General features: G+C 46.6%; 1 protein-coding gene across 3 annotated transcripts in view; it reads left to right on the forward strand.

Annotated features, from left to right (window-relative positions):
* The window catches only part of MCOLN2 (mucolipin TRP cation channel 2), a 73,041-nt gene that overhangs the window by 29,711 nt on the left and 22,212 nt on the right, over positions 1 to 21,118 (forward strand). For all 3 annotated transcript variants that reach the window (XR_016237225.1, XM_008264961.5, XM_008264962.5), the window contains exons 5-7: positions 13,315 to 13,399; positions 13,503 to 13,599; positions 16,171 to 16,270. Coding sequence is in view for 2 of the 3 variants with exons in the window: in XM_008264961.5 (XP_008263183.3) it covers positions 13,315 to 13,399; positions 13,503 to 13,599; positions 16,171 to 16,270 (282 nt within the window). In the remaining variant the exon portion in view is untranslated. The remainder of the gene's footprint in view (positions 1 to 13,314; positions 13,400 to 13,502; positions 13,600 to 16,170; positions 16,271 to 21,118) is intronic.

The following is a 21,118-nucleotide window of genomic DNA, read 5'->3' on the forward strand; positions in this document are numbered from 1 at the left end:
CTTAGAATCTCTGGGTTTTTGTCATCATTTCAACAAATGCTGTGTCTGTGTACAGCTTCTGTGAACAAGGCACTCACTGTCTTACATACCACAGCTGCAATGATTAAATGGCTATGACTCCTCCAATAGCAACCAGTTTAGCAGCAAAGGTTCTAGTAAGTTAAAACGGTGATGTTGCTCATTACCATGGAAGGTCAGATGTAGGTCACGTTGGGCTATTCTGGGCAGGTGTAGGTTGGGGGGGAAGTCCAGAACAGGCCGTAGGGGGTCTTTTGTGGTTTGGGTGTTGAACGCTGCTTGCTCCCAATTGGTTTGGAGCTGGGTGACTGCACAGTCAAGTGAAAGATGGCTACAGATCAGGGCAGGAGGGGCTGGATTGAAGGGGTCCTGTTTCTACCCTGTCTCAGGAGTGTCACACCGTTCATGTGACATGTGAAAATCTCATCTCCAGGTGCTCTGCTGGCACAACAAAACAACCCTTGCAAGACACAGGTTCTGATCATGTTTTGCCAGGCTGCCTGTTTGCAATCTCTTCAGATGTAAATGTGCCCCCTGGACTCTGAAAGCAAAGTCCCTGTAGAGCCAGCAGAGGCGCACCTGGAGCTGGCTCCCAGGCTGCCCTCAGCCACCATCTGGAGGTCTGTTGCTTGGCTCTGTAACCAGCAACCCTGAAGTGTCGTTTGTGTCTGCCGGCCTGAGATCTATGTGGTCATCCACCTACAGGAGCTAATCATATTTCACACTTCATCTCTCCCCTAACCACCCCCTGGGCTGGTCGGCTGTGCTCCTGCCTGTGGGTGCTTCCTGTAACTGTGATAGGAGGACTTGACCATGGGGCTGCAAGCCTGAAGCCTATCTATCACCCTCTGCTTCATCTGCCTCTCTCCCTCTTAAAATTGTGACTCAAATTGAATGCACCATACCCATTTCCCAGTGATTCATGTGCTGTTTTTCTCACTTGATTTTTCTTGGAAAATTGGTTAAAGAAATGAGGCCAAAGTCAACAGCAGTGGCTAGGTAGGACAGGCAGGGCTGGAAAGCAGGATTCATTCCACAGTTGGTAGACAGGGGCTCCTTTGTTCATTTCCTTCCTATCGGGATATGGAATATTTTGAACTAAATAGAGAGAGGTTAATTATGGATTTGATTTTATTTTGAGAGTTTGGTTAAGCAATTTAATTGTATTCTTTGATTCAACATATCTTGTTAAAGAAATTCTAAAGATGTATCCAAAAGGTATAAACAGGATTTTTAAAATCCAGGGTTACTACAGAAAGTTCATGCAAAAATGGAATGAAAAGCTATTTATCTTGATGCAAACATTTTTGAAATCCATGCATAAGAGGGTCTTCAAAAAGTTCATGGGAAATGCATTATTATGAAAGAACTGTATCTGTATATTTGATACAGGACTTTAGATTTTCTTGGATGCTTCCAAGGAAGCCTGCAGATGATATGAAAAGGAATTGAGTTTGACTTCCTTGGTGTGGTGAATCACAGAAGCAGTTCTAGATTAATGATTCATGAATTTTGCATTATCTTTACTATTAAGAGAATCATCTTTAGGGTGCTAAATTCAGTGATCTGCCTATAGGCCCAGCTTTCCCTCTAGTTTCTTGTGTCCTTGTGCAGTTGCCTGTGAAGACAGAGCCAATGTTTCATTTAGTTCATCCTGAAGGACTCCAGCCTCCTCTTTTCCTCTCTAGAGCTGCAAGATCTCTGGGTCAGCCTCATTGGGAGGAATGCTATGAATCCCACTGAAATCATTTTTTTCTACCACATTTAGTTGATTATCAATGGAATAGAGGGTTCATTTTCTGTAATGCGTTGGTTTTTTTTCCATTCTCAATTAATTTTACACATATACAATATACTAAGTGAAAAGTTCAACAAATTGTTTGAAAAAAAATCTGTTCCTCAACAGTTGAGACAAGAGCTGTTCAAAGTCATATCATCTCAAAGTGTTAATTTTACTTCTATAGACTACTTTTTATGTGCTTTATTAGTTATCACAGATCAGGGAGAACATGTGGTATTTGTCCTTTTGGGACTGCCTTATTTCACTAACTATGATTTTTCCAGTTTCATCCATTTTGTTGCAAATGACCAGATTTGATGTAGACAGGGTTGATGTAGGCACCAGTTGCTATAAACTTTCCTGTTAACACTGATTTTGCTGTATCCCATGAGTTTTGATATGTTGTATTATTGTCTTCATTTGTTTCCAGAAATTTTTTTATATCTCTTGATTTCCTCAATGACCCACTGTTCATTCAGGAGCATGTTGTTCAGTCTCCAAGTGTTTACATATGTTCTAGAGTTTCTCTTTTTTTAAGATTTATTTATTTATTTGAGAGGTAGAGTTACAGACAGAGAGAGGGAGAGACAGAGAGAAAGGACTTCTATCCACTGGTTCACTCCCCAAATGGCCGCAACATTCGGAGCTGAGCCAATCTGGGCCTCCTAAATGGGTGCAGGACCCCAAGGACTTGGGCCATCTTTCACTGCTTCCCTAGACCATAACAGAGAGCTGGACCAGAAGTGGAGCAGCAGGGACTTGTACCAGTGCCCATATGGGATACCAGCACTGCAGGCAGCAGCTTTACCTGCTATACCACAGCGCCAGCCCTTCTAGAGATTCTTGAGTTGTTGATTTCCAGCTTCATTCCATTGTGGTCTGAGAAGATGCATGGTATTATTTTGATTTTTTTTGAATGTATGAGACTTGCTTTGTGGCCTAGCATGTGGTCTGTCCTAGAGAATGTTCCATGCACTGGTGAGAAGAATGTGTATTCTGCACCTGTAGGATGATAAGTTCTGTAGATATCTGTTGGGTCCATTTGGTCTGTAGTGTTGATTAACTCTGTTGTTTCCTTGCTGATTTTCTGTTTGGTTGATCTGTCCATTGCTGAAAGTAAAGTATTGAAGTCCCCAATTACCACTGTATTTGGAGTCTATATCTCCCTTTAGATCCATAGCATTTCTTTTAAATAGTCAGGTACCCTGTAATTGGTGCATATACGTTTACAACAGTCACATCTTCTTGTTGAATTTATCCCTTAATCATTACATAATTCTTTGTCTCTTTTAACAGTTTTTGTGTTAAGGTCTTTTTTGTTTGATTTTAGGATGGCTACTCCAGCTCTTTTTTGGTTTCTGTTAGCATGGAATATCATTTTTTATCCTTTTACTTTCAGTCTGTATGTGTCTTTGCTGGTGAGATGTGTTTCTGGTAGGCAGCAAACAGATGGGTTTTGTTTTTTAATCCATTCAGCCAGTCTGTGCTTTTTAACTTAAGAGTTGAGACCATTTACATTCAAAGTGACTATTGATAAGCAATGACTTGGCCCTGCCATTTTTCCATAAATAGTCCTATTGTTTACTTTGGATTTCCTTTGTACTTTCACTGGGAGATTTTCTGCCTTTACCTTCTTTCATAGTGATGACATCCTTAAGCATCTTGTAACGCTGGATGAATGATGACAAATTCTTTCAATTTCTGTTTGTTATGGAAGGTCTTTATTTCACCTTCATTCATAAATGAGAGCTTGGCAGGGTACAGTATTCTGGGTTGACAATTTTTTTTCACTTAAGACTTGGAATATATCTCACCATTCTCTCCTAGCCTGTAGGGTTTCTGATGAGAAGTCAGTTGTGAGTCTAATTGTAGATCATCTGAAAGTAATCTGGCATTTTTCTTGTGCCTATTTTAGAATCTTTTCTTTATGTTTTACTGTGGAGGGTTTGACCAAAATATATCATGGTGAAGATCTTTTCTGGTCATGTCTATTAGGAGTTCTATGTGCTTCCTGTACTTGGATGTCCCTTTCTTTCTCCAAATTTGGGACGTTTTCTGTAAATTTTTTCACTGAAAAGGCCTTCTAATCCATTCTATCTTTTCATGCCTTTAGGAACTCCAAAGACCTATATGTTGGGTCATTTGATAGTATCCCATAAATATTTGACATTATTTTTAGTTTTCTTATTTCTTCTTCTTCTTCTTCTTCTTCTTCTTCTTCTTCTTCTTCTTCTTCTTCTTCTTCTTCTTTTTTTTTTGGTCTGAATGTAAAATTTCCAGAAATTTGTCTTCTAACTCAGATACTCTTTTTTCTACCTCTCTGAGTCTGCTCTTAATGCTTTCCACCATATTTTTAATTTATTCTGTTGAATTCTTCATTTCCAATATTTCATTTTGATTTCTCTCAATTTTATGCAAAAATTTTCATTCATGTCATGTACGTATTTTTTTTAAAGATTCATTTATTTATTTGAAAGGCAGAATTACAGAGAGGCAGAAGTAGAGGGAGAGAGAGAGAGAGGTCAGTCTTCCATCCTCTGGTTGACTCCCCAAATGACTGCAATGACTGGAGCTGGGCTGAGCCAGGAGCCAGGAGCTTCTTCAGGGTCTCCCATGTGGGTACAGGGGCCAAGGGCTTGGGCCATCTTCTACTGTTTTCCTATGCCATAGCAGAGAGCTGGATCAGAAGTGGTGTAGCTGGGACTTGAACCAGTGCCCATATAGGATGCCAGCACTGCAGGCAGCAGCTTTGCTTGCGATACCACAGTACCAGTCCCAGTACGGATTTCTTTTAGTTCATGAATTTGCATCTGATTATTTCTAAGGAATAATTTGATCAATTTTTTGAATTGAGTTTCTGGCATTTTATCAATCTCTTCATCTTCACATTCTAGTATTGAAGTGTTGTGTTCTTTTGTGGGTGTCATGTTGTCTTCCTTGTTCTTGTTTCTTGAATTGTTGCATTTATTATTAGGAATTTGTAGTGGTACTTGTTGTTTTTCCCCCCACATGCTGGGTTTTATCTTTGAATTACGCCTCAGTGGTTAGTAGAGAGTCCACTCTTTCAGTGAATACCCAGAGATGTGTGGTGGGTGTGGCCAGGGAGCTCTGATCAGTGCTCCAGGGTGAGGGGAGTATCCAATGTGACACCCAAGTTAGATGTGGTAAATCTCCCCCCCTCCTTTTTTTTTTATCAGATGGGAGGTTTGTTCTGCTCTTTTGGTATATTCTCACACTCACCTCCTCTCATCAATGGAGGCCAATGCCTGGGTGTATCCCAGTGGATACAATATTCATCTGCACTGCTACAAGAACCACACCATCCTGGATCTGAACACTGACCCCTCAGCAATGACCCTCACCAGGGAATCAGGGAGCCCTGAACATGTTGAGCTGCCCACAGTGTCTGCCCAAAGTCTCAGCCACATGCCATGTCCTCCCACACAGCCACAGTGTTTTCACAGTCCTGTCAATTCTCCCATCCAGACTCACACTGGTCTCCTCTCAGCTGGTTGCTGGGCATGCAGACATGAGCTAGCACAGCTGTTGTGTGTATCTAAAATGGCTCCTGCCCTCTCTCGGCTAGTTACAGGATGCTGCTGCCAGGTGGCCAGGGAAAGAGAAACATGCCCTGCCCTTTTCCCCTCTAGGTTGGCAGGTACACTGTCTCCCACAGGGCTCCAACTGGACTCCTGCCAGGATCTTCCTGCAGATCTATTACCAGGGGCTTGGGCTATTGCAGTCTGGTCTCACCTCACCCTCCAAAGCTGGTGCTGAGGCTCTTGGCTGCTGGGGTCCTGAGTTGTGTGTGTCCACACCCCCCACATAAGTCCACAGTGCCCTTCTAATTTGTGTGGAGTTTCCTCTGCCATTTTCTCCCTAACGCTTCCCTGAAATTGGGCTCTCTCCACTTTTTTAAAAAACTATCTTCCCCTAGACTAGAGCAGTAAGCTTCTTCCCTATTCCACCATCTTTGTAATGCAGTTTTACAGCTTACTACCTTCTCTCCTTGACATGTTCTTAGCATGAGACATTATGACCATTTTGTCATTTTCCATGCTGGCTTAAGAACCTATCTGTCTCCTCTCCTACTAGGGTTGTTATTTCATTGGTTGGCATCTTTCAGTTGATAAGTTAGATTCCTCTAAGTGACAAGGTTGTTATTAGGGGTGAGGAACATCCAGCCTAGAATCATTTGGTAGGGCCCTGCAAGACAACTACAGGTGGGACTTGAAATTCAGTAAATCTCTAGAAGACTAATTTTTTTAAACTTTTATTTAGTAAATGTAAATTTCCAAAGTACAGCTTTTGAATTATAGCGGCTCCCCCCCCCATAACCTCCTGCCCACCTGCAACCATCCCATCTCCCACTCCCTCTCCCATCCTATTCACATCAAGATTCATTTTCAATTATCTTTAATTTATTATATACTAAGTAAAGATTTCAACAGTTTGCATCCACACAGAAACACAAAGTGTGAAATACTGTTTGAGTACTAGTTATACCGTTAATTCACATAGTACAACACATTAAGGACAGAGATCCTACTTGGGGAGTGTCGCTCCCCGTCTTCGTGGAGGAACGACACAGGACCCTGTGCTGTTCTTTCGTCTGCTCGGCCCTCCCCAGGTTTGCTGCTGGTTCTTCCCAGGTTGGCTACCGACCCTTCCACCTCCGTGGAAGGGCGGTTCCCCCTGCCACATTCCCCACTTCCGCGGGGGAGCGGCACACCGCCGGCCGGCTCTCTCGGGGGCTGCACAGGTGTTCCTTCAGATAGATGTTCCCCTTAGATGTTCCTCGTGCATGTTATCTCTCTCCTCCTTTATAGTCCTCTTCCGCCAATCCCAACTCTGCTACCCACACGCCGAGTACGCTGCTCTCCTCCAATCAGGAGCAGGTCCTACAGTTTGTTGGTTGAACTGGAGGCAGCTGTGTAGAAGCTGTTTCTCCCTTCTCAGCGCCATATTGTGGGAGAGCAGATGCATAGAATAAGTCTTAATTCCAGTAACTTAGTCTAGTCCGAGTTGCTCCCCACAGGGAGTAAGTGCACAGTGACTCCTGTTGTTGATTTAACAATTGACACTCTTATTTATGGCGTCAGTAATCACGCAAGGCTCTTGTCATGAACTGCCAAGGCTATGGAAGCCTCTTGAGTTTGCAAACTCCGATCTTACTTAGACAAGGCTACAGTCAAAGTGGAAGTTCTCTCCTCCCTTCAGAGAAAGGTACCTCCTTCTTTGATGGCCCATACTTTCTGCTGGGATCTCACTCAGAAAGATCTTTCATTTAGGGTTTTGTGTGTGTGTGTGTTTTTTTTTTTTTTTTTTTTTTTTTTTTTGCCAGAGTGTCTTGGCTTTCCATGCCTGAAATACTCTCATGGGCTCTTCAGCCAGATCTGCATGCCTTAAGGGCTGATTCTGAGGCCAGAGTGCTGTTTAGGACATCTGCCATTCTATGGGTCTGCTGTGTAATCTGCTTCCCATGTTGGATCGTTCGTTCTCTCCTTTTTAATTCAATCAGTTAGTATTAGCACACACTAGTCTTATTTATGTGATCCCTTTGACTCTTAATCCTATCAATATGATCAATTATGAACTGAAACTGATCACTTGGACTAGTGAGATGGCATTGGTACATGCCACCTTAATGGGATTGAATTGGAATCCCCTAGCAGACTAATTTTTAAGTCGGTAATTTTGTATGGTCCATGAATGGTATTATAAATATCCGAATGGCCCTTGGCAGAAAAAATGTTCTCCACCTCTGCTAGATTTCTGTTTGTTCTGCTTTAGGTTTAATATATTGCTTGGGGCTTTTGTATCATTTAAAAAAAATCTCATCTTTGCTGCTACCAGGTGCTTGGCAGACTCAGTAGAAATGACTGTAGAGTAAGTTCAGCCAGGCTTCCGAGAGTCCAGAATGTGTACTTAGATAAAGTGTTAACTTTGTAATTACAAACAAGGTAACGCAAATTTTAAGCAACCCACCGAACTTTCATAAGGTTTACAAATAGTGTAAAATTAATAAAAATCTGTCAGGTTCCTCTGGATCTGAGATGCCATCATATTTTCTTAAGATTAATCTGCTTTAGAGATGTTTAAAAGTGAAACACACACACACACACCCTTCTTAGAGTAAATGAAATACAGATCAAGTATCCCTTACCCAAAATGCTAGTGGCCAAAAGTGTTTCAGATTTGAGGATTTTCCAAATTTAGAAATATTTGCATAGACAGCATTTGAAAATCTGAAATTTAAAATGTTCCTAAATTCTACATCAAACCAGGATGCTCACAAAACTTCAGATTTTGAAGCAAGTCTTTTTTTTTTTTTTTTTTCGACAGGCTGAGTTAGTGAGAGAAAGAGAGAGAGAGAAATAAAGGTCTTCCTTTTTCCATTGGTTCACGCCCTAAATGACTGCTACGGCTGGTGTGTTTCGGCCAGTACACTGCACCAATCTGAAGCCAGGAGCCAGGTGCTTCCTCCTGGTCTCCCATGCGGGTGCAGGGCTCAAGGACCTGGGCCATCCTCCACTGCACTCCTGGGCCACAGCAGAGAGCTGGACTGGAAGAGGAGCAACTGGGACAGAATCCAGTGCCCCGACTGGAACTAGAACTGGGGGTGCCGGCGCTGCAGGCAGAGGATTAGCCTAGTGAGCCGCGGCGCTGGCCTTGTAGACAGTCTTACTTTGAATGTCTGGATGTGAATGCTCACCTGTACAGGAGAAAAAGGCCTGGGGCAGTGTTGGGTTCCTATATCTCGACCGTGTTACTCTTTGTGAGCATAGTCATTTACTCAGATCAGATTAATCAAAAAATTCATTCACATCCCCTTAGAATACGAATGACCTTTGATGTCATCAGCTTTCCCTTCCTCGTACAGTTGAGAAAACCCATGCTCAGCCAAGCTCAGAAACTGAGCCAAGGTTGTGTAATGATTTGGGACAGTTGATCTTTGCTGCTCAAAGACCAGCAACACAACTACCACCTGAAAGCTTGTGAGAAATGCAGAATCTCAGGTCCCATCTGGGCTACTGGATCCAAATATGCATCTTTTAAAAAAATTATTTAAAAGGCAGAAAGAGAGATGGAAGGAGGGAGGGAGGGAGGGGGAGAGAGAGAGAGAGAATCTTCTATCCATTGATTTACACCCAGGGGCTCATGATGGTTGAGACTGGGCTAGGGCAAAGCCAGGAGGCGAGAACTCTAACTGGACTCAGAAGCAGAGCCAGCACTTGACCCTGGGTAATCTGAAGGCATCCCAAGCAGTGTCAACTGCTATGCCAAATGCCCACCCCCCAAACAGAACATTTTTCTTAAAGATTTTATTTATTTATTTAAGAGGTAGAGTTACAGAGAGAGGGAGAAACAGAGAAAGGTATTTCATCCACTGGTTCACTCCCCAGATGACCACAATGGCAGGAGCTTGAGCCAACCCAAAGCCAGAAGCCAGAAGCTTCTTCAGATCTCCCACTCTGGTGCAAGGGCCAAGCACTTGGCCATCTTCCACTGTTTTCCCAGGCCATAGCAGAGAGCTGGATCCAAAGAGGAGCAGCCGGGACTTGAACCAGTGCCCATATGGGATGTTGGTGCCACAGGCAGAAGCTTAGCCCACTATGCCACAGCACCGGCCCCCAAACATAAGATTTTAAAACTCCACCCATCCCTCCCTGAACCATGCTGCTCCTTTCTAGGCATCCCCATCTTAGATGAGGACACCAGCATTTTCGCATTATACGATAAATATTCCCAGTTGCTCCAGCTCCATACGTGCCCTTGTTGAAGTTCTCCCTTTCCGCTGCCATCATTGTGGTCTAAGCCACAACTTGCCTAAACTGACCTTCCTGCTTCTGATGGCACCTGGACTACCCCCTGCCCAGAGCACAGCAACCAGAGTGGTATTTTTAAAAATATAAATTGGGTCAGGGCTGGCACTGTGGTGTAGCAGGTAAAACTGCCACCTGCAGTGCTGGCATCTCCCATAGGCACCAGTTCAAGTCCCAGCTGCTCCACTTCCGATCCAGCTCTCTGCTATGGCCTGGGAAACCAGTAGAAGATGGCCCAAGTCCTTGGGCCCCTGCACCCAACGCTTCCTGGCTTAAAATCAGTAGTGACTTCTTGTAGAACAAAATTCCCTTTAGAACAAAATCCACATATCCCTAGAGGGGCTGGCAGCCTGCCTGCCCTCCGGCTCCCTTTCTAGCTGGGGAAGAAGCCAGGCTCTTCATTGCCTGGAGGCCTCAGTGCTTGCTTTTTTTTTTTTTTTTCCATACCCGGAGACTCCCCTGGATCTGTGCAGAGCTGGTCTTTTTTGGTTTCAGCTAAATACCTCCACCACCTTGAGGGTCATGCCCTGACCACCTTCCCTAAGCTAGGGCTTTCCCACCTACTCTATCTCGCTCACCCTTCCCTATCTTGTACTTACCACACTGTACGATTATGTAGTATATATTGTCTATTTATTATCTCTGCCACTGGAATGGCAGCCCCATGGAGGCAGTGACCATGTCTGTCTGAGCCTAGCATGGTGCCTGGCTTTCAGTCCATGCTTCCTTTATGAATAAGTGAATGAGAGTTGAGGAGGGCGCCTGAGCCTTTGATGTTCTAAAATTTGTGCTCGGAGGTCAGTTTCCTCCATGTGCTTCTGGAGCTCAGGCTCTGGAGTGAAGCATGGGCAGATTTATTACTTGGATGACCACCAGCTAGATGTGTGACCTTCAGGAACTTTCTTGGTTTGTGCATCTGTAAAATGGCAGCAGTGGTGCCTATCTCACAAGGTGGTTTTGAGTATTAAACAAGATGGTACATTAGATAAGAGAACTGGAGATACAATGGCCATGCCCAGTGTGTGGGTATGATGGCTGCAGAGTCATCTGTGCCATTCTGGGTCCTGTGTTTGGCCCAGGAGGCCTAGTTTTCATTAAATGTAAGTGTGTCCCATGTATCAGGACGTCTTTTGAGTACTAGCAATGGATATTTAACAAAGTGCTTTATAGCCATGCCCTTTCTCTCAAACACCTTAACTACAGTTGAAGGGATAGGTAAGCAAATAAAGAGTTGCAATTATGGGATAACATTCCAAAGGATTTAGTCATTGAGTCTGCCAGATTTCCAAGCATCTTCTGGGTTCTGGGCATTACATTAGGCCCCAGCTTTTCCATTTCAGACAGTCCAGAATGGGCAGCATAGCCTGGAGGAGTGGGTCAGGATGGCTTCACACCAGTTCTGCCACTAGGTTTCTCTGACCTTGAAAGTGTTCATCCCAGAGGCCGGCACTGTGGTGCAGCAGGTTAACACCCTGGCCTGAAGCGCTGGCATCCTATATGGACACCATATAGAATGAGACAGGGCTGCTCCACTTCTGATCCAGCTCTCTGCTATGGCCTGGGAAAGCAGTAGAAGATGGCCCAAGTCCTTGGGCCCCTGCATCCGTGTTTTAGACCCGGAAGAAGCTCCCGGCTCCTGGCTTCGGATTGGCACAACTCTGGCCATTGTGGCCAATTGGGGAGTGAACCATCAGATGGAAGACCTCTCTCTCTCTCTCTCTCTCTCTGCCTCTCCTCTCTCTGTATAACTCTGACTTTCAAATAAATAAATAAATCTTTGGGGAAAAAAAAGAAAAGAAAATGCTCATCTCAGCCTGTAAAGCAAGGATGTTGAACTACAAAGTAGCAGTAGCTACCCTTAACTGCAATGCTTGGGACTGGAAGTAGTTCAGATCTTGCATATTTCGGGAGTTTTGAATATTTGCATATAGATAATGAGGTATTTTTGGGAAGGGACCCATGTCTAAATGCAATGTTCGTCTATGTTTCAACTATACCTTGAGCACATAGGCTGAAGGTAATTGTATATAGTATTTTTTGTGTAGCTGCATCTTAACCAAGATCTATCACATACAGTTAGGTGTGGAATTTTCCGCTTGTGGTGTCAGGTTGGCACTTTTTTTTTTTTTTTTTTTTGACAGGCAGAGTGGACAGTGAGAGAGAGAGACAGAGAGAAAGGTCTTCCTTTTGCCGTTGGTTCACCCCTCAATGGCTGCTGCGGCTGGTGCACTGTGGCCGGTGCACGGTGCTGATCCGAAGCCAGGAGCCAAGAGCTTCTCCTGGTCTCCCATGCGGGTGCAGGGCCCAAGGAGTTGTGCCATCCTCCACTGCACTCCCGGGCCACAGCAGAAAGCTGGACTGGTAGAGTTTCACGTTTTAGAGCATTTCAGGTTTTGGATTTTTCAATTAGGGATGCTCAACCTGTAATGGGACTAATTTTTATGTGAGACTCTTGCAATCATTCTTCTGTAGTTTACAGTTCATGCTTTGTTTTTGTTTGAACATAACCTGAGTTCTATTTCACTTTTTTAAAAAATTTGAAGCAGTATCAAAATTGACAAAAATTAACAGAATAACACAAAAATTTCCTGTCTACCCTTCTTCCAGATTTCCCAAATACTAATGTTTTATCACACTTCCTTGATTATTCTTCCTTTCTTTATAATTTTAATTTCTCCTGAAGGTATGGATGTGCTAGTTCTTTATCTCTAAATGTTTCTGTGTACATTTCCCCAAAACAAGGACCTGTTCCTCCATAAGCACAGTACAGTGTTCAAAATGATGGTGTGACACCAATACGATTTCATCCAATGTCCTGATGTTCTTCATAGCACAAGAAACCATATCCCAGCTCCAGAGCTTTTCCAGAGTCATGTCTTGCACTGAGTTGCCCTGTCATTTCAGTCTTTTTGAATCCGGAGCAAGATAAAGTCGCTTGCCTTTTTTTTTTTTTTTTAATGACTGACTTTTTTTAAAAAAAAAGATGAGTATCTTGGATCTTTTTAAAGTAAAATTTTGTTTATTTCTTTCATTTTATTTGAAACTCAAGAAACAGAGAGAGATCTCCCATCTGTTGGTTCTCTTGCCAAATGCCCCCAACAGCTGAGGCTGGGACAGGCCAAAACAAGGAGTCTAGAATTCCATCCAGGTGGCCCATGTGGCTTAACAGAGACCCAAATGCTTGAGCCATCACCTGCTGCCTCCCAGGATGCACAGTAGCGGGTTTCTGGATCTGACCCAGAGCCAAGTTTCAAACTAGCCAATCTGATATGGGCCGCAAGTGTCCTACTTAGAAGTGTCTTAACTGCTACTCCAAATACCTGCTCTGACCTTGGCATTCTTAAAGGGTAGAATGTCCTCTCTTAGGGTTTCTCTGTTTCTTCACGACCAGGTTGAAGTTAGGCATCTTTGGCAGAAATGCCGCACAGGTGACGTGTCCTGCTCAGCACATGGCTTCAGGAGGCACCTGACGATGACCGTTATTACGGTGACGTCAACTTGGCTCACTTTGTGTGGTGTCTTCTAGACTCTCCACTGAAAGGCTACTGTTCTTCTTGTTCCAGTTTGTAACCATTTTCTGGGGAGGCATTTTGAGACCCTGTAAGCATCCCACTTTCCGTCACACGGGCCCCCACTAGAACCAGCATCTGACTCCTGCCTACAACAATCCATGTTCCTTCTTTGCCCCAGATTGTGTCCAGTTAGACCTCCAAGTCCTCTCCCAGAACCCGCAGGACTGGAAGCAGTCATCATTCTTCACCCTGGAGTTTGATCGGTGAGCCCATTTTGAAGTCTCAGTTCTCCGGGGACGGAGGTGGGGGCAGGGGAGCAGTGCGGTTAGGCTATGACAACTTGCACCTTTCACGTCTCTTACGCAGGCTCCTGCAAGTGGACATCTCCTTTCGTCTCCAGGGCATTGACCTACAGACCATTCGTTCCCGAGAGCTGCCGGACTGCTACGTTTTTCAGAACACGGCAAGTGTCTTTGTCGTCCTCAGCGACGTTCAGTTGCAGTGTCCTGTTCCTTTTGTAGATGTGGGGCGTGAACCACGCCAGCACACGTGTTAGCTGCGGCCGGGTTTCAGTTTCTGTGATGCTATGGTTGACCTGGAGATCATTACATCTGCACAGGATGCACGCCCCTTCTAGGCTTTTCCAGCTAGATTCCAGGGTTGAAAAGAGTAGTTTGCAAAATGGTTTTGACCTCCAGCTCTCCTAGTCCATGAAAGAAAAACACGTTGATGACATGTGTTTTACATATCTGTAGGGTTCTGCCCAACTTCAAAGGAAGGGCATCGCAGATGTTTTCAAACCTCAAGGCAGAAGCTGCCTCCCAGATCTGAAGGCTGAGTGGCCAAGGAGCGGCTTCCCCTTTCATTTTGAGGCAGCTCAGGGCACTGCTCGCTCTTGTTGGGGTGGGAGAGCAGGCTGACTTCTCACAGTCATGGAATCCCATTCTCTCCCCCCTCCCTCCCCTTTTCTTTCATTTCTTTCTTGTTTGTTAAGGGGCTGCCAGAGGTGGGGAACCTTATTTTTCTGCTGGGGCCAACATCATTCATGGGCCATACAAAATTATCAACTTAAAAATTAGAGTTACTGGGGCCAGCAGTGTGGCTCACTTGGTTAATCCTCCGCCTGCAGTGCTGGCATCCCATATGGGTGCTGGATTCTGTCCTGGTTGCTCCTCTTCCAGTCCAGCTCTCTGCTGTGGCCCCGGAGGGCAGTGGAGGATGGCCCAAGTGCTTGGGCCCTGCACCTGCAGGGGAGACTGGGAGGAAGCACCTGGCTCCTGGCTTCAGATCAGCGTAGCTCTGGCCATAGCAGCCATTTGGGGAGTGAACCAACGGAAGGAAGACCTGTCTTTCTGTCTCTCTCTCTCTCTCTCACTGTCTATAACTCTACCTGTCAAATAAATACAATTTATAAAAAAAATTGGAGTTACTGAATGTAGAGTCCAGCCTATAGTTGCCTTAGTAGGGCCAGACCAAATGATTGCGCTGGCCACATTTGGCCTGCAGGTCCACCCTTGCCCAGCCCTGGGTGAAACTGAGTGGCTTAGCTGCAAGTTGCATCCACAGATGACTGCTTCATCCCACAGAACTGAGAAACACTTCCTGAATCCCTCTGTGTGCCAGGCATTGTTCTACATCTTCAAGGTTCAGTGCCTCCTTGGAAACTTACAACCAAGTGGAAGAAACAGACAGAAAAATGAGTAAACAAAGAAGTTAAAGGGGGTGGGAGGGCTTGGATCTGGTGGCCAAGCCCCTGGTCAGGATGCCTGCATTCCACACAAGGTGATGGGGTTTGAAATGTGACTCTGGCAGGTGCTGGGAGGCAAAAATGATGGCTCAAGTAATTGGGTTCCTGCCACCCAGCTGGGAGATCTGGATTGAGTTCCTGGCTCCTGGCTTTGGCCTTGGCTTGGCCCCAGCCACCGCTGGCTTTTGTGGGGAGTGAACCAGCAGGTGTACATGATATGGAAGAATGCCTCTTTGCTGAGAGGGGCATGGCTAAGCTCCTGGGGTGAGTGCCCTGGAGGAGTCTGGGAGCTCCTGAGGGTTAAGGAGCTGGGGGGTGTGGGGACCACACAGATAAGGTCATGAATGACACGTGTTCTGGTCAGCAGAGAAGATGAAACCAAGTTGACTTTCCTATTTTGTTTCCTTCTTTGGATTCTATCTGCTCAGTGTTCTAAATGCTTGTGAGAAGTATTTTAGGGGTTCTCCCCAGGAGAAATGGAGATGGTGAGTGCCAGTGTTCAGGGAGGCTGCTCTAGGTTCTGGTGCAGAAATGTGGCCAGTCGGGCTGACTTCTCCACCCTGTGGTTCAGTCGTGGTAATGCACCCGGATTACACAGAATTTGGCTTGTTCTCAGAAATGCTGATGTCTTAGGTTTGATCACCATTCATTCAGTGCACCAAGCTCTTGTGAGTCTTTTGGATTACCCAATGTGTTCACTCTAAAAGATAACTTGGCATAATTTACATATAAACTTTGAGTGATTTGAATGATTGGCTGAAATTCCACAGCATGGGAGGTTGAGGGCCTTTGGATGTCTGTTCAGCCTGAAATCTTGGAGCAACTTTTGTCCTTTCTGATAGCATTGTGTGTAGTTCTTGAAGCAAAATGAATCAGAATTTTCAGCCTAGTAGAAAATTAGCATTTCATGCATAAGGGATGAACTTGAAGCAAATGCTTTTTACACGCAGTTTGATAATGATGGTCACCGAGTTCACTTGTCAAAGACTGGATTCTGCTCTGCTGCTCTGCGCACTGGGTGGCTATTTTACTCTAGGATTTCCTTGAAGCAGAGAACTGAAATCATAGACCCTGGTAGATCTGCACATGTTTACCTTTGGACCGTACTTGTACTTTTTCGTCAGCCATAGAGAGCTGTGCAGAAATCACAGGATGAAGACGTTGTTGTCCAACTCGTTCTCTTCAGATCAGCACTGGTTGGATGCCAGGGGTGATTGCTAAGCAGACTTCCCAGCAGGTCCCATTCCCCACTGACTGTAACCCCTCTCTCTCTGTTTGTGTCTACAGATCACCTTTGACAACAAAGCTCACAGTGGCAAAATCAAAGTCTATTTTGACAATGCCGCCACCATCAAAGAATGCAGAGACTTGAACATATCTGGATCCAGTACGTACGCTCTCTGTTGTGGGTTATGGCGTGATCAAGGGTGTTTAAATGCTTGGAAGGAAGAGTTCCAGAGGACAACAGTCCAGCATTAGATTCTGTCAAGCGTGTCCCTAGCCTTTGTATTTGTGGCTTAAGTCGGCAAATGCTCATTCCACACCTCACCAGGGAGTAGCTTGCCTAGAGGGGTAGGAGCTCAGGCTCCGCGGCCAGATGGCCTACGCTTGGAGCTGGCTCTGCTTATGGTGCCTGTGCCCTTGGGCAGAGTTGCCCCTCCGTGTCTCAGCATCTCCCTCTGCCACATGAAGGTACTAACCCTGCTCACCCCCAGGATGTGGAGCAGTGAATGCGTTCGTGGTGGAGCAGAGCGCCCACTGCGAGAGCTGAGCCTTGTTAACTCCTAGGCACTGTGGAATGGGGAGAAAAGGCTGGAGGGAGGGCAAGTGATGTGTTGGTGGAGCCTCTGGCACGGTGTGGATGGGAATGAGTGGTGGATCTGCCAAAGGTGGGAGGAGAAAGAGAACCAAACTTACACGTGACTGGGGCAGAGGAGGAAGGGAAACCACGACTAACCCTAACCCTAAGCCTAACCCTGCGAAGGTGTACTTTGGTCTGAGCCTTGGACATTGGGGAAAGAACCCTTGGGGCTTGGATGCAGCCTCTGCAAACCCTGGGTCATTTATTGAGTCCTTACTGGGCAACACCTCTGAATCCACATGTTCACAATGATCCTGAACCCCACAGACCCTGTTCTGCTGGCTCGGTGAGGAGTCAAGATGACATTTGTATTTTATTTTTGTATGTGTGTTTTTTTTTTTTAAAGATTTATTTATTTGAAAGAGTTATACACACACAGATAAAGAGAGAGAGAGAGAGAGAGAGAGAGGTCTTCCATCTGCTAGTTTACTCCCCAATTGGCTGCAATGGCTGGAGCTGCACCATTTCAAAGCCAGGAGCTTCTTCCAGGTCTCCCATGTGGGTGCAGGGGCCCAAGGACTTGGGCCATCTTCTACTGCTTTCCCAGGCCACAGCAGAGAGCTGGATGGGAAGTGGAGCAGCCAGAACTCGAACCGGCATCCATATGGGATGCCGGCACTGCAGGTGGTGGCTTTACCCACTATACCACAGCACCAACCCCATGTTTTGTTTTGTTTTAACATGCAGGTTGAGTTTAAGTGACTTTCCCTGTAAGCAGATTTTCAGAATGGAATAAAATGTGAAATGCCCGTGGGAGGTATTTTAGATTCATTGCGAACTAGAGGTGACCTGGGGCCCGCGGCTTTGCAGATGCGGTGTGTCCAGATGGTTCTGAAGGGTTGGATCCACGGTCCTGTTAGCGGCCAGGCCGCTCTGTTAGAAAGTGAATCCCAGCCCCAGCACTGAGCACTGGTGCAGCTGTTTTCTGTGGGAAACCTTTGACCTTTGTCGCATATCAGATGTGATTTGGAATGATCTTTGTGAAGATCAAAATGGGAGAATGAGCGAGGCTTTCAGATCTGTTGCCAAAGAAGTACTTAACTGCCTACCCACAGGGATCCTGAAACCTTAGGGTTTCTCCATGCCTGTTCTGGGAAGAGAGGAGCTCTGGCTCCCTCCCGTGGCCAGTGTGGAGAAAAACAAGCTTCGCAGACAACCGTTGTGGAAACCGTGAAACTTCCCATCTGCTTCTCCCAGGAAACCAGATTCCATCACTAGCAGAATGCGAGTTTGAAATCAGCGATGTGGTGTAAAAGGTTTCAAAAGTTAGTTTGGAAACAAGCCTAGGAAATGTTTTGTTTTTCTTTCCCCTGCATAAAGCTGTCTGATGGGTTGTGGCTGTCCTGGTTTTGAGGGCAGTGGCTCAGGGCAGGGCCATGTCTGGTGGGGCCCTTGTGCCATTTCCAAGAGGTTCTGAAGTTTCTTGCTTCGACACACTCATCCAAAGCTTCTGCCTCCCTTGTCAGCTCTTACCACCTCAAGGCAAAATAAGAGGGAATGTCGCTTCCTCCAAGTGTGTTGCCTTTTATGGCTGCTGGTTTCTGTTTTCAAGTACCCACCAGCCCTCACTTAACTTGATTTTATGGACTTAGCACTCTGGGGATGAGGGCCTCTGGAAGATTTAATGAGCAGGATTCCCCATTGCTGGGTGACATAACGGTATTGCAGGAGGGAGGGCAGTATGTTTGGAGAACTCTGACTAAGGGTCCCACAGGCAGGCCAGGGACGCGGTGCAGGGACCTTCCCTAAGTAGGTGCATGTTCCTGGACATTTTCCTGTGTTTTACAAACATAAGATTGGAAAATGTTTGTGTGGGGTGTGGTAACGTTGTTCAATAGAGTAAGAAAGTGATTACAATGTCAAAGAATACTGTTCTTAACACACCAAACTAGTCTTCTCAGTAATGCAAAAAAGGGGCTGGGGCTAGGGTGCAGTAGGTTAAGCCTCCATTGCCTGCCATGCCAGGATCCCGTATGGGCACTGGTTCGAGTCCTGGCTGGTTTGAGTCCTGGCTTCTCAACTTCTAGTCCAGGTCCCTGCTAATGTGCCTGGGAAAGCAGCAGAAGATGGCCCAGGTCCTTGGGATCCTGTACCCACGTGGGAGACCTGGATGGAGTTTTAGGCACCTGGCTTCAGCCTGGCCCAGCACTGCCGCAGCCATTTGTGGAGTGAACCGATGGATGGAAGATCTCTCTCTCTCCCTCCCCTCTCCAACCCCCTTTCTTGCCACTCTGCCTAATACAAACAGAATGCTACACTCGTGGGAGGGGTGTTCCTCTTTCAGGTGTGTGTGTGCTCCCATCTGTAAGGCGCAGCACAAGCAATCCAAGAGACTTTTTATTTTTTGACAGGCAGAGTGGACAGTGAGAGAGAGAGACAGAGAGAAAGGTCTTCCTTTTGCCGTTGGTTCACCTTCCAATGGCCGCCGCGGCCAGCGTGCTGCGGCCGGCGCACCACGCTGATCCGAAGGCAAGAGCCAGGTGCTTCTGGTCTCCCATGGGGTGCAGGGCCCAAGCACTTGGGCCATCCTCCACTGCACTCCCTGGCCACAGCAGAGAGCTGGACTGGAAGAGGGGCAACCGGGACAGAATCCGGCGACCCGACCGGGACTAGAACCCGGTGTGCTGGTGCCACAAGGCGGAGGATTAGCCTAGTGAGCCGCGGCGCCGGCCTCCAAGAGACTCTTGTTAGTTCATGTCGGAAAGGAAAGTAGCAGATGCATTTCACCAGCCTCTCAGTTCCATCTTCCCAAGAACTGCCCTGTGTCGTCCTTTCTTGTTGTTTTTGAAGATTTATTTATTTACTTGAAAGGCAGAATTAGAGAGAGAAAAGAAGAGACAGAGCGAGCAGGATCTCCCATCTGCTGGTTCACTTCACAATTGGGCCAGGGTGAAGCCAGGAGTGAGGAACGCCATCTGGTCCCCCACGTGGGTGGTAGAGGCCCAAACACTTGGGCCATCGTCTGGCGCCTTCCCAAGCAGGGAAGCAGCATCAAAAGCAGAGCATCGGTTCTCAAACTGGCACTCCCATTTGAGATGCCGGCATTGCAAGCGGTGGCTTAACCTGCAGAGCCACAACGCTGGCCCTCATCTCCTCTTCTAATTCTCATGCATTGTGCCACTCACACCCCCTCCCTCCCAGGCTTCTTGCCTCTCTCTGGTCTCTTGGAGAGGCTCCTAGAACAGTGGCTACTATTCTATTATTCAGTGTCCAGCTCTCCCTCTCAAGGCAGGGCCGGGGGTAGTGCTGACCCAAACATAGCAGCTGTGCGCAGCATCAGGCTTCAGCACGCTTGGAAGTAAATGAAGAGTAGGAAGCAGAACAGGAGAGCACCGAATGATCTCAGTGGATCGTAGGAAGGTCTGAGCTAAGCCAGAGACCGCGGGGAAGGAGAAGGCACAGTACCGTGAGAGTTGAAGGAGAGACAGCCACGACCTGGTCTCCAGTCCAACTCGGGGAATTGGGGCAACCGGGTTTCCTGGTTTCCCTTCTGGGGAAGCAGTTCAGTCTGGACAACCATGGCAAGCAAGGATGACTCAGCAGGAGCTTGTATTACTCAGCCCTCCGTGACTTTATATTTTAATTTTTATTTATTTGAAAGGCAGAGGCCAGCACCGCGGCTCACTAGTCTAATCCTCTGCCTGCGGCGCCGGCACACCGGGTTCTAGTCCCGGTCGGGGCGCCGGATTCTGTCCTGGTTGCCCCTCTTCCAGGCCAGCTCTCTGCTGTGGCCAGGGAGTGCAGTGGAGGATGGCCCAAGTGCTTGGGCCCTGCACCCCATGGGAGACCAGGAGAAGCACCTGGCTCCTGGCTGCGGATCAGTGCGATGCGCCGGCCACGGCAGCCATTGGAGGGTGAACCAACGGCAAAGGAAGACCTTTCTCTCTGTCTCTCTCTCTCTCCCTGTCCACTCTGCCTGTCAAAAAAAAAAAAAAAAAAAAAAAAAAAAAGGCAGAGTTACAGAGAGGCAGAGGCACAGAGACAGAGAGAGAGAGAGAGAGGTCTTCCATCCACTGATTCACTCCCCAGATGGCCGCAACAGCCGGAGCTGAGCTGATCCGAAGCCAGGAGCCAAGAGCTTCTTCTGGGTCTCCCATGCAGGTGCAGGGGCCCAAGGACTTGGGCCATCTTCTACTGCTTTCCCAGGTCATACTAGAGAGCTGGATTGGAAGTGGAACAACTGGGACTCGAACTGGTGCCCATAAGGAATGCCAGCACTGCAGGCGGTGGCTTTACCTGCTACACCACACCGCCATCCCTCTCCCCCCCCCATGACTTTAACTACAGCATCTGTGAGGAGCTTCTGGGGCAGTGACAGGTTTTGACTCAGAGCCCAGAGGCTCGCATTTTAAGATGGGGCGTCAGGTGGAGCCT

The sequence above is a fragment of the Oryctolagus cuniculus genome, chromosome 7 (genome assembly GCF_051225735.1).
Source record: "Oryctolagus cuniculus isolate XC-2025 breed Fujian yellow rabbit chromosome 7, ASM5122573v1, whole genome shotgun sequence".
Taxonomy (NCBI): domain Eukaryota; kingdom Metazoa; phylum Chordata; class Mammalia; order Lagomorpha; family Leporidae; genus Oryctolagus; species Oryctolagus cuniculus.